The following is a 24,036-nucleotide window of genomic DNA, read 5'->3' as shown; positions in this document are numbered from 1 at the left end:
GACCGACGGCTCGGCATTGGAGTAAAGTTACTTTGTAGCCAACAAGGTATCAAGGTAGGTATTCTTATGGCATCCATACTTTACAGTTATGGCTAAATTTCATAAGGTATTTTGATGAAATTCGGTAGTTTACTTCGCTGAGTGTATTGTATAAAATAGGTACACCAGTACGATCGCTCGGGGGCTAATGGCTGTCTTGATCTCGTCTAGCGTTGGAGGGTCCACAGCTTGTCCATTGACCCTTACCTTCTCCTAATGTCCACGTGAACTTCAAAGAAAAGACATGTTTTAAATGGCCTTTCGGAAACAATGAGCACTACTATTTTTAAGTTGCACATATAATATAGATTGCATTTTAGTATTACCACAGTAACATTACCATTTCTCATTCATATAATTGATTTATACCGCCGTTTATCTATCTTGTTTCCTTTCATAGATTATTGTGATAAATGTGTGTTACACGGCGAATGCTATTGTGTTCCTTCTCTTCAGTTTCTCCTTATTTCTTGTACATAAAGTTATATTCTTTTGCAATTGATTCTCACAATAAACTTTTTGCTAATTATATTCTGCTAAATACTTTGCTCTCTGTGATTAGGCTTTTTATATCTTCTGCTAAAAAAGGAATAGGACTTTAGGAGATGCGGGAAAAGGAGGGTTATAATGTACGTACGGCATAGACTCTTTTAACTTGAAATGCGCTAAAAACAATACAAAAGAAATAAAATATCATCGGCATAACATACCAGCTATCGTTTCCGATCCAGTACGGCGGTCACGTAGGCGTCCTCGTTGAAGATTCTAGTTATTCAGCATATTCCACAGATCGTCTTCAGCGTTGTTATTTTTCTTACCGGCTGGAGCTGACGGAGCCACTTTGCTCTTGATGTCCAACCCCGCAAAGTCATTCTCCAGGCTAGCATTCTGCTTCATCTTCAAGCTGCTCCGGCTCGAGCTGGACCTCATCTGTTGCTGGCTGGTGGAAGTGGACGTATTCTGACCGCGAAAATCAGCAGATGTGGCTGTCGTTGCAGCACTCAAGGAAGCATTCTGATAACCGCCGTCACTCTTGGATGTTGTAGTCATGTGGGATTCGAATCCGGACCAACCATCGTCATCATCGTTCGTGGAATTTTGACTGATGAAAAGGGTAGTTGTTTTATGTTTAGCTTTCCACTTCATAAACTAAGCTGTACTTACTATGACTTTGCCGCATTAGAATTGCTTTCGTTGTTCCAGGAATTCCATTCGTTACTACTACCCCCACCATATCCGCTGAGTTTTCCGTTGGAAGAGGATCGCTGATAACCGCCGGATCCGTTATCCGATGGAAAGTCGTTATATTGATCATTCCCTCCAGGGGTGTTATAATTGCCGGCGCCACCAAAACTGCCCCAACCTTTGCGACCAACATCTCCAACCTACAATTGTAAAAGTTTCGTTAGCGTATTTAAGCCCAATTAAAAAATCCATCACGGTAATTAAAAAATGACGAACGAAAACGTTTCTACGTCAAGCAAACCAAAGTACTAACCTTGCTAGCCAAATTTGTGACCTGTGAACCAACTCCCTCTAGGAGGGTTCCTTCTCTAACCTACGTTCATTTGAGTTGGAAATAATAAACATATAGGAATGAAACACAAGCTCATACAAAAAATGCCAACATAAGATGGATCTACTCTACCTTATCAGTAACAGTGCCAGAAACCTCAACTACCTTTTGCGAAGCCAAACTGCCGTACTTGAGTGCATTTTCCTTGGCCACGTTGGCCACCTTCGAGAAGACGCTCCAACCCTGAAAGTAAAAATTAAAAAAAAAAAATGTTCAAATTGACCTAGGACAATTCTTAGTAATGAAAACACTATACATGTACTATATGTAGTATACCTAGATGTGTAAACCTTTGGAAACATCGAATTTATATCGTTTACTTGTTGGTAGGCTTGACATAGGTCAAAGCTGACGATCCCCTTATTAGACTATTGTAAATGGTATAAAAGACCAATCAACCATTGTATTATTCTCTTTTATTGCTCACTCCTCGAGCCAACAACATCAGCACGAATAAATAGTAAGTACCATCCTAACCGAGTGTTTGAACCCAACCCGAAAGACACATTAAATTCTGGCGACGAAGTTGTGGAAGTGATTTTTGCATTCGTAAGTGCGATAGAAGAACACGTGGTGAGAATCGTGCGGAAAACAGTAGCGGCGTTAGCAGAACGATCGTTAGTTCGACGCGAGTGAACACGTGATTCGGTTGAGGTTAGGATGGCTACAGGCGGAGTGAAAGAGTATCCGGAGTCCTTGAAAAGGCATTTCAGGCCAGAAGTGAACAAAGTGTCCGAACGGTATCGTTTTCATCAAGCCGATCAGAAAGCTGGACAATCGGTGACCGAATATGTAGTGGAATTGAAAGCGTTGGTAGAAAAGTGTGAATACGGTGACTTTTTGCAAGAAGCGTTGCGGGACAGATTTGTGTTCGGGATCTTCGACGGTAGGCTGCGTACACACCTACTGAAACAGAAGAACGTGTCCTTTGACAAGGCGGTTGAAGAGGCATTGACGTGGGAGTTAGCCGAAAAGGACAACAAAGTGCGCGAAGGTAACTTTAGTGCTCACGTGGTGAGGTCGAACAAACCGTGGCGCGCGAGAAGCAAAAGTCGATCGCGGTTCCATGATGACAAGAAGAATCAATCCGGAAGAAGAAAGCTGTGTGATAAGTGCGGTCGTGAACACGAGCCTGGGAAGTGTCCTGCGAAGAACTGGAAGTGCTATTCCTGTGGGAAACAGGGTCATGCAGCGAGCATGTGCTTTTTGAAAGTGTCGAAGCCGAATCGTAGTTCGAGTCAGGAGCCCCGGAAGAACCAGACCGTGGGGACGGTAGGTTCCGAAGATGAGTTGGCCTTGGATCTGGCTAACTTGCGGATGCAGCTGAATTCTCTCCAGGATAAGTCGTTTTTGCTAGAGCGTAGTGGTGTGATGAATGAAACCTTGTTTGTTGAGGGCCTATAGAGTTTGAAGTTGATAGTGGTGCTTGTGCGACAGTAATTAGTAGTAGCTTGTATCGGAAGCAATTGTCTCATTTACCGTTGTTTGGTGTGAGGAATGATTTTTCAACCGTGACCGGTGAAGGGTTATTAAATATTATCGGTGGAATCAGTGCACAGGTGGCTAAGGATAGAAGTGGTCCGAGCAAAAAATTAGTGCTTGTGGTGATCGAGAGCCAAAAATCCTTCAGACCTCTTCTTGGGCGGACCTGGATGGACGTACTATGGCCGAGCTGGAGAACATCGCTTAAACAAGGTAATGTGAGTATAAACTCTTTTGATCGTTCAATTTTTGATTCGATACGCGTTAAATACCCCAATACAGTATCGAATATCAATTCTCCCATTCGCGAATTTGAAGCCGAGATCGTTATTGAGAGCAATGTGACTCCTATTTTCCATGCGGCATACTCTCCTCCGTTTCAACAGCGTCCAGCGATCGAAGCTGAGCTGAATCGTCTCTGTGAAGGGAATATTTTGAAGAGAGTGCAGCACAGTAGATGGGCCTCTCCGATTGTTGTAGTACCAAAGGCAAATGGCAAATTGAGGTTATGTATTGATTGTAAGGTCACGATCAATCCGTTTTTACGCTCAGAGCACTATCCGTTGCCGAGGATAGATGATATTTTTGCAAAATTAGCGAACTGTAAGGTGTTTTGTGTGATTGATCTTCGGGGTGCATATCAACAGCTCAGAGTCTCAGAGAACTCTCAGCAGTACTTAACAATCAACACACACGTAGGATTGTTCCAATATTTGAGATTGCCTTTTGGAGTGGCGAGTGCGCCATCGATTTTTCAGAGTATAATGGATCAGATCTTGGGGGATATTGAGGGCTGTGGATGTTATTTGGATGATGCGCTCATTGGAGCCGACAGCTACGAGAAATGTAGGGCAATTTTGGATGTCGTTTTAGCGCGTTTGAACCACTACAATGTCAAGATTAATGTTGATAAAAGTAGATTTTTCGAGGCCTCCGTGGATTATTTAGGTCATACGATTTCCGAAGACGGGTTAAGACCGAACAAAGACAAAGTCGACGCGATTGTGAACGCGCCGGCGCCGAAAAACGTGACTGAGTTGCAGTCGTATCTCGGATTGTTGAACTATTACGCAAAGTTCATACCGAACATCTCATCGGAATTGCGAGTTTTGTATCGGTTGTTACGGAAAGACGAACGTTTTATCTGGACTCAGGAATGTGAGGACAGTTTCGCGAATAGCAAGCAATTAATTTTGAATAATAACGTGTTACAGTTGTACGATCCGCGGAAACCTATTGTCGTCGCGGCAGATGCTAGCCCATACGGTGTGGGAGCAGTCTTATCGCATATCGTTGATGGCGAAGAAAAGCCAGTCTTATTTGCGTCGTGTACGTTATCTCCGGCGGAAAAGAACTATTCGCAACTTCATCGGGAAGGTTTGGCGATCATTTTCGCAGTGAAACGGTTTCACAAATACATTTACGGTCATAAGTTCAAACTTATTTCCGATTGCGAGGCGTTGAAAGAAATTTACCACCCACGAAAGGGTACGGCGATTGTAGCGACATCACGTCTACAGAGATGGGCGGTTATTTTGTCCATGTACGAATACGAATTTGAGTATAGGCCAAATCGGTGTTTGGCAAACGCGGACGCGTTATCGAGGTTACCGGTTCCGGGAAATACGGAAATTGAAGAATTGTCGATTAACAGACTGGAAAACTATCCAGATCTGCCGTTGAAAACGCGTGACGTTGCAGATTTTACCGCGAAAGATAAAACCCTCTCTCAAGTCTATGGATTCGTGATGCGCGGATGGCCGCGTACTATACCGGAACGTCTTAAATATTATTATAATCTTCGGAATTCACTGAATTCCCAAGACGGATGTTTGTTTTACGGTGATCGTGTAGTAATACCGGAGTTGCTACAGTCAATCGTCTTGAAAATGTTACACTCGAATCATGATGGAATCGTGCGCGGTAAAATGCTAGGTAGAAGTTTGTTCTGGTGGAAAAACATGCAGAGCGACATTGAAAATTACTTCAAGAATTGTGAGATTTGTGATCAGAGGCGGAATGTTCCAACTGAAACGGTTACTTCAAAGTGGCCAAAAACGAGTTGTCCGATGGATAGGATCCACATTGATTTCTTTGCGTTCGAGGGAAAAACTTTTTTGATTATAGTAGATTCTTTTTCTAAGCTCATCGAAGCAAAGTTGATGACGAGTACTAATGCTGATCATGTAAATGAAAAGTTAGAAGAATTTTTCAAGTTTTTTGGACTGCCTAAGGAGATAGTGTCCGACAACGGACCTCCGTTTAATTCGTTTGAATTTGTGAACCACTGGGAGACGCAAAACGTAAAAGTGACTAAATCGCCAGTGTATCATCCTCAGTCCAATGGTACAGCTGAGCGCGGGGTACAAACTGTAAAAAGTTTTTTGAAAAAACGTCTGTTGGATCAACAATTGAATTCTAGAACTTTGTCGCGGAAGTTAAATGAAATACTCGCTTGGTATAATAGTACTCCAACAACCGTCACATCCTTGTCACCCAGTGAATTGATTTTGCGTTACAGACCTCGTACAGTGTTAACTGTGATCAACTCGAAAGCCAATTCCCCGGTTGAACAATCAAACCGAAATACTAGACAGGTAAGATTTGATGATTCTAAAAACGAGACAATTGTGTACGATGTAAGCTGCAGTAAGGACGCAACTGATAAAGATATTCCCGAGAAACAATTTAAAAAAGGGGAAAGAGTAATGTACAGGAACCATTTGAAGGAAATAGTTAGGTGGATTCCAGTTGTAGTTGTAGAGAAGATAGGGAAATTTTTGTGTAAGATTAGGTTTATCGAAAATGGAAACATCAGAATAGTCCATGTAAATCAGTTGCGGCGTCCAAGTTCTTTTGTAAAACCAAATTTGACTAAATTGCCAGAAAGAATTGTAAACCAGCCTAGAATTAAGCGTAGGCGTAGTGAGTCAGAAGGCGAAGCTCAGGTGCCTACACCTAAATATTTGAAAAGAAGAAGTGAATCTATGAGTGACGATATTATGCTCAGAAGATCGACTAGAGAGAGCAAACCTCCTGTTAGATTTAGATTTGAAGATTTTTAATTTTTGGTAAATTGTAGCTTAGATTCAAAAAAGGGGAAATTGTAGTATACCTAGATGTGTAAACCTTTGGAAACATCGAATTTATATCGTTTACTTGTTGGTAGGCTTGACATAGGTCAAAGCTGACGATCCCCTTATTAGACTATTGTAAATGGTATAAAAGACCAATCAACCATTGTATTATTCTCTTTTATTGCTCACTCCTCGAGCCAACAACATCAGCACGAATAAATAGTAAGTACCATCCTAACCGAGTGTTTGAACCCAACCCGAAAGACACATTACTATATATGTTCCTGGAGAGTGTTCTTCAGTTCTTTTAGGTATTCCTTTCAAGTACTCCTTCAAAAAATCATTCAGGAATTTTCTCAGTGATTCCTTGACGAATTCCCGGACTTTGGTTATCAAGAATTTCACAGAACTTCCCTTCATAACTTTAAAAACATGTGCAAGAAATCTCTTCAGAAACTTTACCAGTAACTACTCCAGAAATCCCTTACGAAAGTTCTTCGAAAATTCGTAAAGGATTTTTCTTTGCAAATATTTTCAGAATTTCCCCAGAAGTTTCTCGGGAAATTATTTTGGGAATTCCTTCACACCTTAACAAAAAGGGGGGGGGAGGTTAACACAAACTCTACGGAACTACAATACACTCGGTCTGATTCACACGGACGCCTGGTTACATTTGGCTCCCTTACGTTTAGGGCCTGCGGGCCGAGCTATTAGTCCCCCTATGAGAACTCACGGTCATTTACGGTTAGGCGCGGGAACCGTTCCCGGAAGTCAAAACAAAGAGGTCGATACATTTTAACTGTCCTTTTATAAGGCCGACAAAACTAAACGAGATGTTAACGCATACAATTGTGGAAATGATTATATGCATGATTTAATGTACAGAACCATTTTTGTTTAAAAGAAACACTCAAACATTTTGATGGCAATATTCTTACAAATTCCTGTTTGGGGTAATTTTCTTAATAAGACTGCGACAAACAGCCTGATTTCGAAGTGGAAAAAGGCTAATCTCATACACTTCCTAATTCAGCTCATGTAAACCTGTAATTTGATTACATATTTCTTGAAATATTTACAAAATCATCGGTTTTAAAGTTTATGAAGTTATTTTCTTAGGCAGTCAAATTTCAACGTTTTTCAGTCTACAAACAGCTCCCAAATTGTGATTGAAGCTTAATTCAGGACCAAAAACATACCCAGCGTTGTTAGTAATCCCACTTATGAGTGGGCTAAAAAAGAATTACGATATAAGTTGTTTTATTATTCTTCAATCACTTAACCTAATTTACAGCTCTATTGTCCACTAGGGCACTGCGTGAGCGATTCCAATTGGAAGCTGTACATACACTTTGTACAGCGCCTAAATGTATTCTGTTCTAATTGTACCACATCGAGCTGGTTGCCGTTGCGCTGCTTTCACTTTCTACCCTAAGATTGATATAAGAAAATCCACCTGTTTAGGATACATTTTTTCAAATACTTATTTCAATAAACTGCAAACATTATATAAGATGATTAAATCCATAAAGCTGGTTTCTGATGTAATTTTTTCGATCGTTTGTCGAACGACTTGATGGTAAAAACCGACCAAATATCTTAAGCTTTTGTTTTTATTTAGCTAATTGAGGGCAATACTAAGCGTAGGAAAAATAACTTAAACAGTAATGCACGTAAGTTATATATTTCAAACAATTTAATGTTTACTCTTGATTGGGACAAAACGCACCTATAGAAAACGAGCTGTAATAATATCCATGAGTGCTCTGTGAGTAATCGCAAACGAAATAGAGCTATTATTCGTCTTAAAACCTATGAAAACATGCATTATCTCTAAAAAGGGAAAAGATTAACAAAATCGACAGTGCATCTAGCCCAAATGTTGTGGTGCGCCTTGCCCCTTTGTTTGAGTGCATCCTGCCCCATTATTGTAGTGCATTTTACCCCGAGAATGGGTGCATACTGCCCCGCATAAACATACGAAGCCGTAATGTTGGTATTTACAAAAAAAAACAAACAAAAAAGAATGCATACATTAAAACAATAAATATTTGCTCTTTTATATGCATTTGCACGCATCTTTCTTAACTGGTGCGTATTACCCCAGAAACCCCTACATCAAATTTACTGACAAGCAGTTATATATATCGAAATTACAAGTTTAAATGAACTTTTAAATATGAGTTCATTTTACCCCCATCGATTGTTCATTTAACGCACACTGTTTTTCGCTACTCGGTTTTCTTGTATTTTTACAATCGAAAAAAAATTAAAGAAAACTGTATAGTTTTGAGCATTTTTTTTTCTTCTGGAATGTTTAGAACATAATTCCATCTAAGATATTACATGGTAAAAATGCAAGATTTTAACATATTTCCATTAAAAACGTCACCAAACGCTTAGGGTGTTCATTTTACCCCTATTTCCCCTACAACTAATTAATGAATTTTTGACGGGTCAGTTTGTCCTCATGGTGGCTAAGTTCCTGTTCATATGTAGAACAAGTTAAAAAAATTATCAAAAACATTAGAAAAACTATGTCGTAGTGCAAAATACAATTAAAATGGGCAATACAAGGTTTGCCGGGTCAGCTAGTATCTATATAAATATCAACAATGTTGTCGTTTCGTAAAATGGCTTATTAACCCTCTAATACCTAAATTTTTGATTTTGATCTAAATATCATTTTTCGTCATTCAAAATCGATTTAAACATGTTTTGGAAGATGATTCTTTTAAATTCTCGATTTCGTGATTTTCAGTTTTTGATTTTTCTAATTTTTATTTTTGAACATCCTCACACTTTTATATTTTTCCTGGAAGCCTATTTAGGGCACGAATTTTTTGAGATGAAAACATTTTGAGATTATATGATTATTGTTGAAATATTTTTATTTTAAATTTTTTTCATAGAAAATTTTATTTTTCGTGTATTTTTAAGGAAAATAATTTAAGAGTGTATTCGATTCCCTTAAACTATAAAACTAGGATTGAATGATTTGAGAAAAAATTAAAATATGTTAATAGTAGCGATTTGATACAAAATAAACAATGTCTTCTAGAAAATGACTAAAACATCAATTTTTCAATGATTTTTAAAAAATGTAAATACGCTTTAACTACACATAAAATCATTTTGAGATATACAAAACAGTCCTAAACATCAGCCAAAAATATAAAAAAATTGATTTCCCACGAAACAAAAATTACAAAAATGCTCAAACTATACCCCGTCTAAAGGCGGGATTGGGTATTAGAGGGTTAAAATTCTTGTTCGAAGAAGACGAGTTTGAATGCTTTCAGCATGAAAGCTCAAAGATTTATACCCTGTTATATGCTATAAATAATTAATTTTTAACCCTTTCCCGCCCATGGTGTCTGTGGAGCACCATAACTTTGAACTCTTGTATCTCTAAAATAATAAAGTTCTTTGAATGTTTTAATTTAATTGTAAATCATAATTTGGCATGCTTTTCTTTATATTGGCATTACATTAAGTACGCTTACAAATTTTTTTTCGACAGAAAAATAATGGCAAATTTTCACGACTCAACTAATGCCATAGTTGGTTCAACAAATCGTTTTTGCTCAACACCGCTTATTCGATTCGTAACCGATGGCAGAGGAAGAGGACTCGGCTTCAGTCAGTGTGTGTAGTGACGGCTCGGCAGCTGGAGGCCGGATTCGCGCGCGTGTTGCCTTCGGTGCTCCGATTTATTTTTTCCTTTCGCATTTTTAGTTCGATTGATGATGGCAGGCGACTATCCGGTGAGTTTGTTCCTTGTTATTCTCTTTCTATGGATTCTATATCAATTATGTATTATATTAATTTAATTTTATACCATAGGTGATAGTTTGTATTCATAGGTTTATAATGTCCTCTTTTCAAATATTTTTTCATTGACTTTGTATAGTTCGTCACCATGAGTGTCGACTTGAATTTTTGTTCCCTTTTGTCACTATTCGGGATGGCACCTTACAAATTATCTCTACACGCTCGTTGAAATCTACTCAAAAATGAGTAGATTTCTACTCAGTTGCAAACTTTTCAAAAAAATGTCAAAAGTGAGTGACAGTGTTTTTCGTAAGTGAGTTGATTTCTACTCTGTTTGTCAAAATTAGCCTTTTACTCACTTATGAGTAGTCTCAAAATTTATTCCACTCACTCTAACGGAAATATCTTAGAAGAATTTGGAAAAACTTTTGCCAGGGTTAAGCTATTTCAAATATTTTCGAACTTTGTGAGATAAATGTAGTGCATTTTACCGCTAAATTCTTGAAACATCGGTAGAAAATGTGAGTTTGAAAAGTAAGTATGGATATTATTAATTTGACATCGAAACTCGAGATGTAACTTCTAAACTAGATTTTCAAAACCACCATTTACCGTCTAGGGCTACGCATCCCGGGAACTTCCTTTTTGGAAAGAGGCTTCTGGCAGCTGATCGATATAGTGCTGGGGCTGCTGACGTGTTACAACAGGTGGATTAGATGCCGATGATAATCAGCAAAGCCGAGGCAAAAGCTGAACGGAGGAGGAACCATCCAAGGAACCATCACATGGGAGAACTTAGGTAGCATCCAGACCAGATAAATTTATGGCTCAAGTGGATTGTAAATATTTATCGCCTTTACTGCCCATATTCGCATAGTCGATGTAACCACCACTGGCAATGCCACCGTACAAAAGCTAATACCTAACGCATGTGCATATTTGGGACCAGTTTTATTCAATAGATCACAAGATCTAACCCTTAGTTAGATGTCAACGTGGTAAAGATCTTGAAATTTGTATTTATTCATTGTTAAAATTTCAAAAGCATGTTGAAAAGTACAGTGGCGCTTACATCGACTATGCGAATATGGGCAGTTTAGTTTAGTATTAAGTGCAAGATTTGTAAAATAGTTTTATGTACAAATAAAATGTTTATTTTACTTTTTTATTACGAAATTGCTATTTTTTCTGTTAGAAAATAAAAAAAAGAAGAACCTAAATAAATCTACACAAGTGAGTAGAAATCGACTCAGTTTGCTAAATTCATGTAAAATAAAAGTGAGTAAAAGCTACTCTAATTTGAAGAAAATCTAATTTTACTCTAAAATGAGTAACTGCTCATTACTCTCTTTTGAGCTGTTCCACTTTGTACCAAAGTGAGTCGAATTCTACTCACTTTAGAGTAGCTTTCAACGAGCGTGTACTTTTTATTGAATTTCATTGTTTTTATGCAATCTCCTAACGACCTGCTGTTTTTCTACGTATCTGTCTATGTATATTTGTTGTATGTATTTTTATGAATAAATATTGAGCGATCACCTTACGTGGGTGGTCGTTTGTTTGCTTTCCACGTGAAGCGAGCAATAGCGCATCAGATTGCATGTTTGTTTATTATTCAGTTTGAAATTATTCAGTTGGTTCATTGTGCAACTGTCATTGGTTCGGGTCAATCACGGAGTAGCAACCATAGGTATGTCAGTCTAAGCTAGGCTAAGCTAAGCAAACCGCTTATCAGAGATGCATTTGAACGTGTTCTGTTCATGTTCTGTTCAAAAGCAGTGCTCACGTGAGCCGTGTTCAAGTTCAAACACTATTGGGTGTTTGAACGCAGTGCACTGTGTATCTAAGCAACGATTTGCCGACTTCACTTTCATTCGGTTATCATCGTTAATGCGAGGTATGGACTTCAAACGGAATCGCTCAAGTAATTTTTGTTCAGTGCATTATTTTTCCGTGACCGGAATGGTCAAGAAATTTAACACAGCAAGCCCCATTTGATTTGACGTTTCGTTTCAGCTCCGTACTAGGATCTCGAATAAAGCGACGCTTTATTATTTCTTGAGCGATTCCTTGCCTGAATTTTCCACGCATCTAGATAGGCCAAAAAAATTCTTGCGATCAGCGTACTACCCATAAGACGTGGCTGTCGGTCGAGGTCAATCAAAGATTTTCATAAGGTTTTCGCGTTCATCGTTGGATATGAATTATTTGCAGAACCTACGATTCTGATAGCTAATTCTCTGTTCATTTCGACACATTTAGGTTCGCTTTTACCTATATAAGGCTTCCACCCACTTTCCGTAAACTTCTCAACACCTAAGGCTCATTGCACCTGGTTGAGCTCCGGCCACTTCCTGGACATCAACTTCATCCCAATTATAAAATGTTGGATCAGAAGTGTTACACGCTAGTCCGGTCCATATGAGCCAAGGTACGGCGTGGGGAGCAAAAAGGTCCGTTTCTGCGTGTGTAATAATAGTATTTATCTTCGTAATCGTGCACCCAACATCCAACTTAAAGACACTTAATAGTATTAAGCTTAATAAATTATTACCCATCAGAAAAATTGGTGGGCAGCTAGTTGGAAAATAACCAATAAATCATCGTTGGTGATAAGTTGAATAAATAACGCAGTCGCGTCGAGCACCTACATTCGGTTGACAAATCACTGGCTCTAGATCTGAACTGTCATTTTTGAACACCGTTGCGTGAGCCATCTAGTTACCTACATTTTGTTCAAAAGTGTGAACACGCACTTGAGAGCAATCAGGGAACACTTAAGGCACGCTCACCGCACATGAGCGTTCAAAATGCATCTCTGCCGCTTATTCGATTCGTAACCAGATTCTGAGCCTTCTGCCGAAAATAGAGTTTATTTGCTTGAAAATTGAGAGTGCACAAGCCCTTAAAAGTTTGTGGTATGGGAATTAGTATGAGAAAAGGACGTTTTTCATTCAATCAACCGTAGCAATTCTCCCAAGTACCCTAGAGTGTTATTTGACCCTTGGTAGTCCTAGGCTACTCTATCAGCTCTATCGAAGACCACATTCGCTTAAATCTATCAAATTTGATTCGGTTAAGGGCGGACGGGACGGTCGAGAAAATATCCGCCATTGCTCTGTTGCTACTAAGATGGTAATCTCAGATTCTACTTCATATTTTGCAACAAAAACCTATCGTTGTGTATGCTCACTTGCAGTGCATATGCTGATTGGTTTTCAGCATCTTCAGTGCGATAGGTCTCGAGATTACCATCTTCAAAATCGCGAGGCAAATTGTTAGAAAGAGAGGCAAGATAGGAAAAATAACACGGCGTCCCGTTTCACCTTAAACGAAATATTTTGCATAAGTCGTTAATTTAGATGTTAATTGATCACTTTACCTTTTGATTGTTTAAAAAAAAATCCATGCTTAATGGCTTGCAGTCAAAAAAGCCCAAAATCGCATATTTTGCCCTATAAATTGAGGTATAGCTCAAAATTATGACGTGCTGGAGAAAATCTGAGCCCGTATTCGGATTCAGCGGCCGAAAATCTGTCAGAGACATATTAGTTTGCTCAAGAGACAAAACAATGTTGCGCTGCGTAATATGTTATCGTCGAATGATCATTTATAAAGGTAAAGGTCTCATTAGACGTGACAAATATTTGGCCAAACAAGCCCAACAAATGTCGGACTGCAATGGCAAATATTTGTCACTGAGAGAGAGGAGACAGCTCACTGACGGCGCCGATGTTTACATTTCTTCTTCTTATTATGCGGAAATTTAAAAATTTGGATTTTGATGCGGAATTAACGCGCAAAGGGCTATCTCCGCATGGAAGAAAACAGGCATAGTATGCGTTTTTTAATTCGTTTGTTTGATGGAGATCTCAGATGAAGATTCAATTGTCACTGTTGGACGTAATGGCTGAACAAATGCATAATGATGATTTTGAACTGGATCAAGGTTATTCTCGTTACACCGGGTCAAGCGCCGGCCGTCGATTACGTCTCATCGTTATTGAGGAGTGTTTCTGTCTAGCCAGAGCTTGAGAGGCACGTTGATATCGTTGAATATAAATCGATGTCATGGGCCCTGCTGGGGTTTAACCCAGACCAGGCACGATGAAATATGAATGATTATTTCACAACGTTTTTGTGGCCATTTTCGGAGCAGGGCACCGTTGGATCTCATCAAGATCATGATTTTTCTTAATTAATTGTTCCAGGTTAACGCGTCCGTATTTTACAACCTTTATCAAGTAAACATTTCAGAGAATCCACCTACACGATTTCCTAATAGAATACGATAGAGCATCTGTCTCAGAACAGCTGGACAAGTTAAGTTATGCATTCATGTCAAGGTTTACCCTCCCACAAAAATGTCCATTATGTATGTACAATTCATGACCCAAAAACCACTACCAATCAGCAACCCCCTCGCTCAAATTCAGGCACCCTGAAACTGGTCCAGTTATGATTCTGTCAATAGTCAAAACAACACTTTTTGAGCATGGGTACCTATGATAGTTGTGAAGGAAAATATTCCTTCATGCGGGTTTGAATTTTCCAGGAATCAAAATTTTTCTTGCAACGCGTAATACTTCTTTTTACAATTTTGTGCGCCGCACAATGGTTTGAAAATTTATTATTGGTCAAAACTGTTTTGCATATTGAGTTTGCTGCGACAGAGCATGGAAAATAAATAGATTCATTGCGCTGGTTGAGGAAAACTGAACATTACCATTTTATCTTTTTTTAATTTCAACAAACGGAGCGAAATTTTTGTAAGATTATTTGAAGATTTGGCCACTCCACACCATCAATGCGCGATTTTCAGCTCGGTTCGCGGTGACAGTTTGTGACAGGTCCTCCTTGACATTAAGTAGCACGCAATCGAAGCCAGCTGTCTCCTCTCTCTCAGATTTGTCATAATGAAAAACAGTCTAATGGCCCCTTAAGTGAGTGCTAGCATGTTTTCCTTAAATACCTATGTTGTAAAAACTAATTATGCAAAATGAAGTTGATTGCTACGACAATAAACTACGTAGATGTACTGTAACTAACCTAGTTTATTTCAGACTTCAGAGCTTTCTAGATCATTTCGTATTGAATTATTACTGAAACATACTGCCCAAAGACACTAGGGTTCATATCAATGGGAATAATAGTTATTTATGCAACGAGTTGCATACAACATTTTTTTCAATGACAATAAACTTTCACTAGAACATGATCATTTCCATCAGTACCAGTTCCATAGACAAATTTCGTACTTCGCGGTGATTCAATGAGAACGACCACGTGTTCCATCATGAACACGAAATTATGATCAAGCAAGTCGTGCTATATCCGTCACGATTTTGCCAGTTCTTGCCGTAGAAACTTTGGTTGTGGATCGAACAATTGCATTATACCGTGTCATGCCCTAATACCGTGTATTTGACAAAAAACTCAAATATTTTACTAAGCCTATTATTTTTTTAACTGAATAACAAGTTCAATCATTAGCATATTAAACCCTCTCAAGTTAGGCGTGATAAATTTGGCACATATATTTAAAAAATCAAGCAATTAAAAATATTTTTAGAATGTGAGTGCAAAATACCAATACACGGTATTAGGGCATGGTTTCTTTTTGTGTTTCAAATACCGTGTTTCGGCTAAAACTTGCAAACTGAAAATATTATTGATACTTTTTACTCTATGAATCAATTGAGAGCAATCAAACCTCTAGGCAACGTTTGACACACAGGTTCTTTTAAATATGAACATATGTAGTATGATTGATATAGTTCAAAAAACCATCAATGTATGCGGGTCACATACACGGTATCAGGAGCAATGCTATGTTTCAGAATTTTGATTTAAACAATGGATTAAACATTTGGAATTCTATTAATCATATTTTTTTATACATAATACACATAATAAGCAATAATATAGCGTTTAAAAAATCAAGAAACATGGACTATTGATTTTTACAGGGCTCTTTGAAGTGAAGAACATGCTTAAGGTCACGGTATTAGGGCATGGCACGGTAATTCATAATACAAATAAAATGAGTTGTATTATGAATCATAATGCAATTGTTTGATATAGCCCGGAAAAGTAGGCCGTTTCGTTACTGAAAGGGCTGGTATAAACATAGAATTTATAGTGTCGAGTTGCAAAAAAAAAAAAATGTTTTACACAGTGATAATTTGCACACCTCACTGAATACATGCATTTCCTCACGGTTACCCTGACAACAAGGTTTTTCTTCGTTGTTAGGATTTTTTCGCTCAAAGTTCGATGAGTTTAATTGTTTTGATTACCGTCATATAAGCATCGAATAAAGGGTCCCGCAAACCAAGGCGATTATCGCCCGCGACATCGATTTTTGAGGTGAAGGTTCATTGAAGCCGAATCTTACACTTTCAACAGCAAAATTGAGAAAGATTAAATATCGAATCGCGCTGAAGTTTTATCGATAGTAAGCAATCAATCGTTAAAAATTTCAGCGCAAAACGTTGTTCAGTTTTTCCTATATGTGCTATTGAAAATGTACTACAGGGCTTCAATGTTCACTCACCTGAAAAATCGCTGTCGCCGGCGATAGTCGCGTCGGTTTGGGGGAGCCCTAATGCAGTAGAACCAGGGAAAAAAATTCCAAATGGAGCTCATGTATTCATGAACATGGGGTTCTCGGAGTACATTGAAGTGAATCTGAAGCTTTGCAAAGTTTTAATAAACCAAACCCAGGCTCTTGGGGGTCCTAAGAGCCGGAATCAGTCGGGGGAAATTTGGGGGAGGGATGGATTACAGATCGAAAACTAATAAATCCATGATGGAGCTGGGGATTGATTGAGTCAGTCCGTATAGAGATGTCGCATGGATAAAGATAAAACTGTAATTTTAGTTCTACAACAAGGTGCGTGTATTGAGGAATAGTTGAAACATTTTCCAAGAGCAAGTTTCGCTGATTGTCGTCGTTTGTGAGTTCGTATCTCTTGTAAGGTACCCCGGGGCAAGTGAGAATCCGGGGCAAGTGAGACCTACAGCCATTATTTTTTTAATTTTTTAGTTTTAAGGTAAACATTCTTCATAGAAAACATAGGTATCACACGAACGGATACTTTGAATTCAAACATTGTTATTGTTCTCATCATAAAGAGATCATAGATGTTATTGTTGTTCATAATGTAATTTTCAATTCACTAAGTGAGATTTATGTACTCTACTGCATTCGTCGTTTAAAAATAGAATAACAAATAAAGTCAAACTTTTTCAGTTTCAGGATAATATTTGGAGTGCTTGCAAATTAATTTAAGCGAAAAAGTTGTAGTTTATTTTAATTTATTACCTTTAGTTAACTGCTCTCACTTGCCCCAGTACATTTCAGCATCTGGGGCAAGTGAGACCTATGAGAGTAAACAAACACAATTCCATAGTTTGATCTCGCTTTCTTCAGCCTAAGTCGAAATTCACACAAAAGTAAAGTAAAAATCGGCGCCTTAAGTAATCAATTGTTGAATTATACTTAATTACTTCTATTCTGATGATGAAGCTATTGTTTAAAATGGTAAAGTCTTGGTAGAACATATTGTTTTTTCAAAACCATCTATTTTTCAAATTTTCGTTCAAGCAAATTCTATTATTTTTTAGTTTTTCGCTACATAATGAGTTTTTCTGAATGTTGAGGAACCGGCAATAAAGTATGAAAAAAAATCAAAAACGACTTATTCAAAGTTCATTCGATTTAAAAATCTTTATTTAGTGATCGTAAAATTATGTAAAGGAAAACATAACATCTGTAAATCTTGAAAAAATCTTTTGGCGAGATTCATCAACTACGTAATATGAAAATGATGTTTGGAAATCTTTCGGCATTAAACCTTAGGGTGCTTTTTGTATAAATAAAATCAATTTGTTTTGCACGAACTGCTAGAGTTAAATTACTTTTTTCCTCAGTGATTAGTTATTGTATGTGTTACGTAATTTATGCACGATACCACACAACTTTTCCAACATAAGTCGCTAAACATAGTTATTCACATAAGATATTTAAAATTTATGCTACCTTACAAATATGCAGCAACCATATTTAGTCATTTGTACAAAAAATCCGAATAGGTCCCACTTGCCCCGTGATATGGTGTAAATGAAGATTTGCTCCACTTTTCATTATATGCATAATATACAGAATTTAAAAATTTTGAAACAGTTTTAATGCCCGTTAATAAGAAGAAATATAAATAAAAGAAAATCGGGTTAAGTACGGTTCCTTTGAATTCCACTAAGAATTTGCATCCTTTGACAGATACGTATTTCGACCTCAACTGTAAGGTCGTCTTCAGTGTCTTGTACTTGACTCGACTCAAGTCGAGTCAAGTACAAGACACTGAAGACGACCTTACAGTTGAGGTCGAAATACGTATCTGTCAAAGGATGCAAATTCTTAGTGGAATTCAAAGGAACCGTACTTAACCCGATTTTCTTTTATTTACAGATATTCCCCTAACAAGCCCAGGTTAATCATCATCAAGAAGAAATATGCCAACAATGTCTTTTAGAACTATTGGAATTATAAAATTATTTATGTTTAGAATTTTTTGGCTTGACAAAACCAAACCAGCATTTTTTTAGGTCCCACTTGCCCCGGGGTACCTTATTAATAAAAAATTTATTTTAATTAATTATTTTAATGTTAAATATTTTCATGCACACGCCTACTAATATTAGTGAGTGTGCAAATTCTCACTAAAACAAAACTGCACTAGAGTCTACAAATTAATCCAATCATCAATATATTAACTTTCTGAAGGAATGGTCATCGCGATAATTATTCAAATTGTTTTATTTTTAAAGAAGGCTAAATTCATTTTTTTCATTTTCATTTCGCAGCATTTGGTGGGGCAATGAGAGCGCATGTCAGTTCAAAGCCGATGATAAGGAGGGGTAATGGCTGAATAGTCTTTGCTGACCACATAAATGCCATGGGATAGGAAAAGGGTATTTTGGTGTGGGATTAGGGTGTTGGTACAGACTTGACAATATCAATGCTATTCAGATGCAAAATAATTTTAAGGCTCAATAGTGAATCGCATACCTTCCAAAACCAAAAAACAATAATCCACAAAATACCAAGCAAGTCAAAGAAAGAAAAAGCGCCCGATCAATTATAACAAACGGAAACTTCTACCCTCTCCGACTCGCCAGTCACCCCGGAAAAAATGTCCCTTCAGTTCTGGAAAATATATTATCCCCAATTAAGCCTTTAATCGAATTGTCCGCGTGGTCTTGTAGTACCCCTGCTAGGTAAGAACCAGTCATTGCCATACACATTAAATGCTAGACATGACCCCATGGATAGCATTTGCATATGTAAAAGCTTTGCTGATGTGACTTTCCTATTAGGCAATTCTCTCATCACGTGTTTGTCTTCAAAACCTTGTCAAGCTTAGAAAATTGAAGTTAATAAACAATACATTACAAGGTTAGAATTCCCATAGAATGAGATCTTTCATTCGCAGTACAACACCATAGGAGATAATATCACATTGGCTGATTACAGTACAAATGCGAAAAATCTCCCTTTTCCCCCTATCCGCAACCCGGGGACGCGCCCTGTTGGATTTCGAAAGCCTCGGAGAATATTACAAACCTTCAATGGCATTCCCATGCACTAACCCACATTGCCCATTCAGGGGTCTGACTGGGCCTATTACCCTCCCTCAGTTTGTAATATTCTCACCAACTTGGAATTATATTTTCCCGGCACATTTCGACAAATGTTCGATATACTATGCAGCATCATGATCAGAATAACAATATCAGATGACTTGAAGATCAGATTTTTACAGAATTGTTTGCCATTGATTATACATTCAGCTATTCCAATCATTACTGCAAAGCACATCGACTACATGCCTGAAATCAAAGCTTCCTGGAAGATATAATCCAAGCCCAGGGTTTTTGAAGAAGGATACATTGAATGAAAATCATCCGAATCATATAGTGGTTGCTTTGTTTGCTCTTGAAGGGATGTAAAATTCCAAATTGAAATGAGCAAACATCTGTTTGACTTGACATTAATGAATATTCGATCGAATCAAACAATATGTTTGAGCATTGGTTTCTTTTTGAACAAATATTTGACCCTGTGGGGAGCGGGACATTTGGCATAATGTTATTTGGCATAAGGTCGTTTGGCATAAGGTCACTTGGCGTAATGGATACTTGGCATAATAAAGAAGGGTGCCAAATGCCAAATGACCGTTATGCCAAATAACTTTATGGAAAATGTCCCACTCCCCACAGGGTCAAATATTTGTCCAAAAAGAAGCCTATGCTCACACATCTTGTTTAATTCGATCGAATTTTCATTCATGTCAAACAGATGTTTGATCTTTAGTTCATTTCATTCCTTGTCAAATATTTGACCCTGTGTACTTGAGGCCTTAGTTTCCAAATTCTTGAAGAGCTCCGAACATCCTGAATTAAGGTTCCACTGCCTAATAGCTGAGATACTTTGAATTACACGTGTGCCGCTGTCCGATAACTTTTGCACATTTTGAACGCCTTGTCACGCCCAGACCTGGTTAACACAAACATTTTGTACTTCGTATAGGTACGTAAAATTCAGCATATTGGTAGTTTCGTGTCAAAAATCGAGTTCAATCCAACAAAGTAAACCGTAGCTACAGCATCTCAAACTTGACTATTTTGTATGGAAATCGGCGTTTGTCCGATCAATTATGCACCAGAGTATACGTTCTGCGGAACATTAGTAGCAGACAAGTACACTGCCCCCACTCGCATAACAGTCCCATTTGACTTTTCATCACTTTTGAGTTAACGTTATGAATTGTCATCATTTTTGATGTACTTCCAAAAACAACAATAAAAATTACGAATTTTTATGTCAATGTGTGAAAAAAATACCAAATTATGAGCGTCCCATATAAAAAGTACCCGCATAACAGTCCCATCATGGATTTTTGTGTTACGTAACACAAAACTGAACAACTTTGTAATGATTGTAATATTTTTTACAGTTATATATTCATGTGCAAAGCAATCTGTGAAAGTTTGGAGATGATCGAAATATTTTTCAAATTTTGGCGATTTTTCAAAGTTTTATATGGAAACAAGTTTTCAAACTTCAAATGCCGTTTTCTCAATTCCTACTTTTTGCAAATGGGACTGTTATGCGAGTGGCGGCAGTACAGGGGATACTCAAAATAACTGGGACAGGTAAAATTTTCACTTTTCAAAAAATGTTCAACTCGCTGTAACTTTTCGAAAAGGGCATCAACTATTCTCAAATTTTTACTGTAACTTCATCAACTAGTTGTGTATCAGTGGTCAAAATTTGGGAAGGATCGGGCTAATCTACACAAAGTTATAAAGGTTCTAGAAAAAGGTATAATTTTCCGATAGCCAATTTTGAGCTGTTATATCTCCGGATTCAATGAACCGAATGCAATGAAATTTTGATCATTCATGACTCATATAATGAGCTATTAAAAACATTTGACAAAACCTAAAATTCTTCACACGAAAGAAAATTATTTCGATTAGATTATTTTTCTAATATAACACCAATTTTTCCAAAACTTCATCATCGTTTCAAAATTCGAGATTGTAATTATATTTCATTTAAATTCCTCCTAATTGAATTGAATATATTTATGTTTCAAAGAAAAGCAACCAAAAAGCCATCATTAAATTGAAAAAGTAATGGGATGCATATGAAAAATAGATAAATTTACTGGAAAAAATGGAATAAATGAAATCGCCGTATCTTTTTTTCTTATTAATAATTTCAAATTACGTCAACCGTTTTTCAAAGTTCATTATTTAAGTCATAAATGATCAAAATTTCATTGCATTCGGTTCATTGAATCCGGAGATATAGCAGCTCAAAATTGGCTATCGAATAATTATACCTTTTTCTAGAATCTTCATAATTTTGCGTAGAATGGCCCGATGCTTCCCAAATTTTGACCACTGATACACAACTAGTTGATGAGCTTACAGTAAAAATTTGAGAATATTTGATGCCCTTTTCGAAAAGTTACAGCGAGTTGAACATTTTTTAAAAAGTGAAAATTTTGCCTGTCCCAGTTATTTTGAGTATCCCCTGTATATCTTTCAATTCGTGCTAGAAGTATATTTAATTTCTCGACAATTTTTAAAATAGTAATGATTTTTTGAAGTTCGAAAGTAATCGAAAAATACAAAATTGATTTGATTTACATCTTAATTTCAATGAATTCAGCTAAAATTTTGACCAGTGACTTTATTTTGGATGCCAAAAAATGAACTGGAGAGTTATAGAACATGACAGGCCCAATGCCCAATGCCCAATGCCGTGCGCTTACCGCATCGCCTGTATGAGCCAGGCCAGAGTTGTATTGTCAATGAAATTAAATAGATATACCATACGTAATACCAACGATACTTACACTAGCCAGCGATGATTGGACCGAGTCGAACAGCTCATGTGATTGGCTTCGGGGAGGCGGATCCCTCGTATATCCAAATCCGGCATACTTTCCTCCCTGATTCGGTGGCAAATTTTCCGGTCTGGATGCATTCTCCTCCTGCTTGCGACAGAAGAATTCCTCCTTCTGTGATTTGAACTCAGCCGTATTGAACTGCTGGTAGCCGGTGTCTTGATAGCCGCCTCCATTCTGGTATCCCCCGGTGGATGATGCGGAGGAATACCCACTGGATTGCATCGAACCAGTGCTTCTCGAGTGGTGCATGCCGTTGCTACTACTATTGGAATGTGCCGCCAAAGAGGACGAGGACGAAAATCCACCGTCCTTCACCCTGGCCATCGCCGAGGCCTGATCCCACGGTTTGCCTTGGGCCAGCGTGGAAATTTTGTCCCGATACAAAGCCGCAGCCCGAGTGTTGTACTTCTTCGTTATCGGTAACGTATCGTCCCAATCATCCTGGGAATCGAAGAACGTTCGAGCATTCCGATTGCCACCGACCTTCATTTTCTCCAGCTCAACGTCCTTCCACTTGTCCATGGAAACGGACCGAACGAAGGACAGGTGCACTCCGAGACCACGGTGCTTCCCGGAGCACTCGAGGCAGATCCAAATACCGTACGTTACCGATACCCACTGGGGGTTGTGAGTTCCACATTCGAAGCATTTCTGCAATACAAAAAAACACTAATTAGTATTGATAAAAGACGATTAAACCATCAGCGTGCACTATTTTTGGGGAACTGTTTGACCACCTTTTCTACTTAATGGCACCACTGTGCGATAAGGGCAACATATGGGGAATCCCACTAACAGCAACAAACACTTACGTTATTCTCGTTATTGGGCTTCAAATCGCTCAAAACCCGACGTGTCCTTGGGCTGGCCATCTCCGTTCAGTTCCTATTTACCGCAACACTTTCCCAATGCAGAAAAATCCTTCAACGAATTTACGCTCTCCTGAAAACACTTTCGCCAAACTTCTTTTACGTGTGCGAACTTCCGAATAGGCGGTCTTGTTTTCGTTCGTTTTCACCGTGTCCAGCGGAGGTTGAAGATCATTTTTTCGTGACCTTTGCGCACAAGATGGTCCCGCCTTCGTTGGACCCGGCACCTGGCGGAAGTGGCCAGCAGGAAATGCAAGGATTCGATCCGAAAAACGGCTAACAAATTCCAATGTAGTTTCAAGTGCAACTTTTTTCCAACAAGAAGACGGGCAAAAACTGCGAAAGAAGATGACGCTAACTGTCAAAATACGTGTCAAGCGAAGCCCTGTGACTGAAACGCACTTGGTGTTCTGAAATCTGTTCAGGATCGGTTACATATCTGCATTTACATGTCAAAAAGGTCTAACTCATGTTGGCGAACAAACATGGCTCTGTTTCTCAAGCTGTTTCTGTAAATATCGAGGGGGCTAGAGATTGTTTATATCAGAGACCCGCAAAGAGTGAAACCAAATCTACCTACACTCAGAATAAATAACACATTAAATTTAAAAGTTCTGCACTTAGATTGTGACCAGTTGCTTTTACACTTGGAATATAAGTGCAGCGCTATTGAGTCTTTGTCGATTCAATCATGATAAAATGTATGTGCATCGCTGTTGATTTCTAATCGT

General features: G+C 38.1%; 1 protein-coding gene across 2 annotated transcripts; it reads right to left on the bottom strand.

The window, feature by feature from the left end:
* Positions 1 to 322: 322 nt before the first annotated feature.
* On the bottom strand, positions 323 to 23,649 carry LOC109403238 (ADP-ribosylation factor GTPase-activating protein 1). Of its 2 annotated transcripts, XM_019676021.3 has the most exons (6): positions 23,249 to 23,648; positions 22,383 to 23,087; positions 1,688 to 1,798; positions 1,538 to 1,597; positions 1,204 to 1,424; positions 323 to 1,141 (listed from the first exon to the last, which is right to left on the bottom strand). In XM_019676021.3, exons 1-6 carry the CDS (start codon positions 23,306 to 23,308, stop codon positions 805 to 807), a joined length of 1,494 nt encoding a protein of 497 aa, XP_019531566.2. In that variant the 5' UTR covers positions 23,309 to 23,648; the 3' UTR covers positions 323 to 804. The 2 variants fall into 2 exon arrangements, with proteins under 2 accessions (XP_019531566.2, XP_019531569.2); XM_019676024.3 differs by lacking the exon at positions 1,538 to 1,597 and having other exon boundaries at positions 1,721 to 1,798; positions 23,249 to 23,649.
* Positions 23,650 to 24,036: the final 387 nt, after the last annotated feature.

This window comes from Aedes albopictus, chromosome 2, assembly GCF_035046485.1.
Source record: "Aedes albopictus strain Foshan chromosome 2, AalbF5, whole genome shotgun sequence".
NCBI classification, from domain to species: Eukaryota; Metazoa; Arthropoda; class Insecta; order Diptera; family Culicidae; genus Aedes; species Aedes albopictus.
Note: the sequence above shows the minus strand (reverse complement) of the source record. Positions and strands in the feature narration are given on the sequence as shown.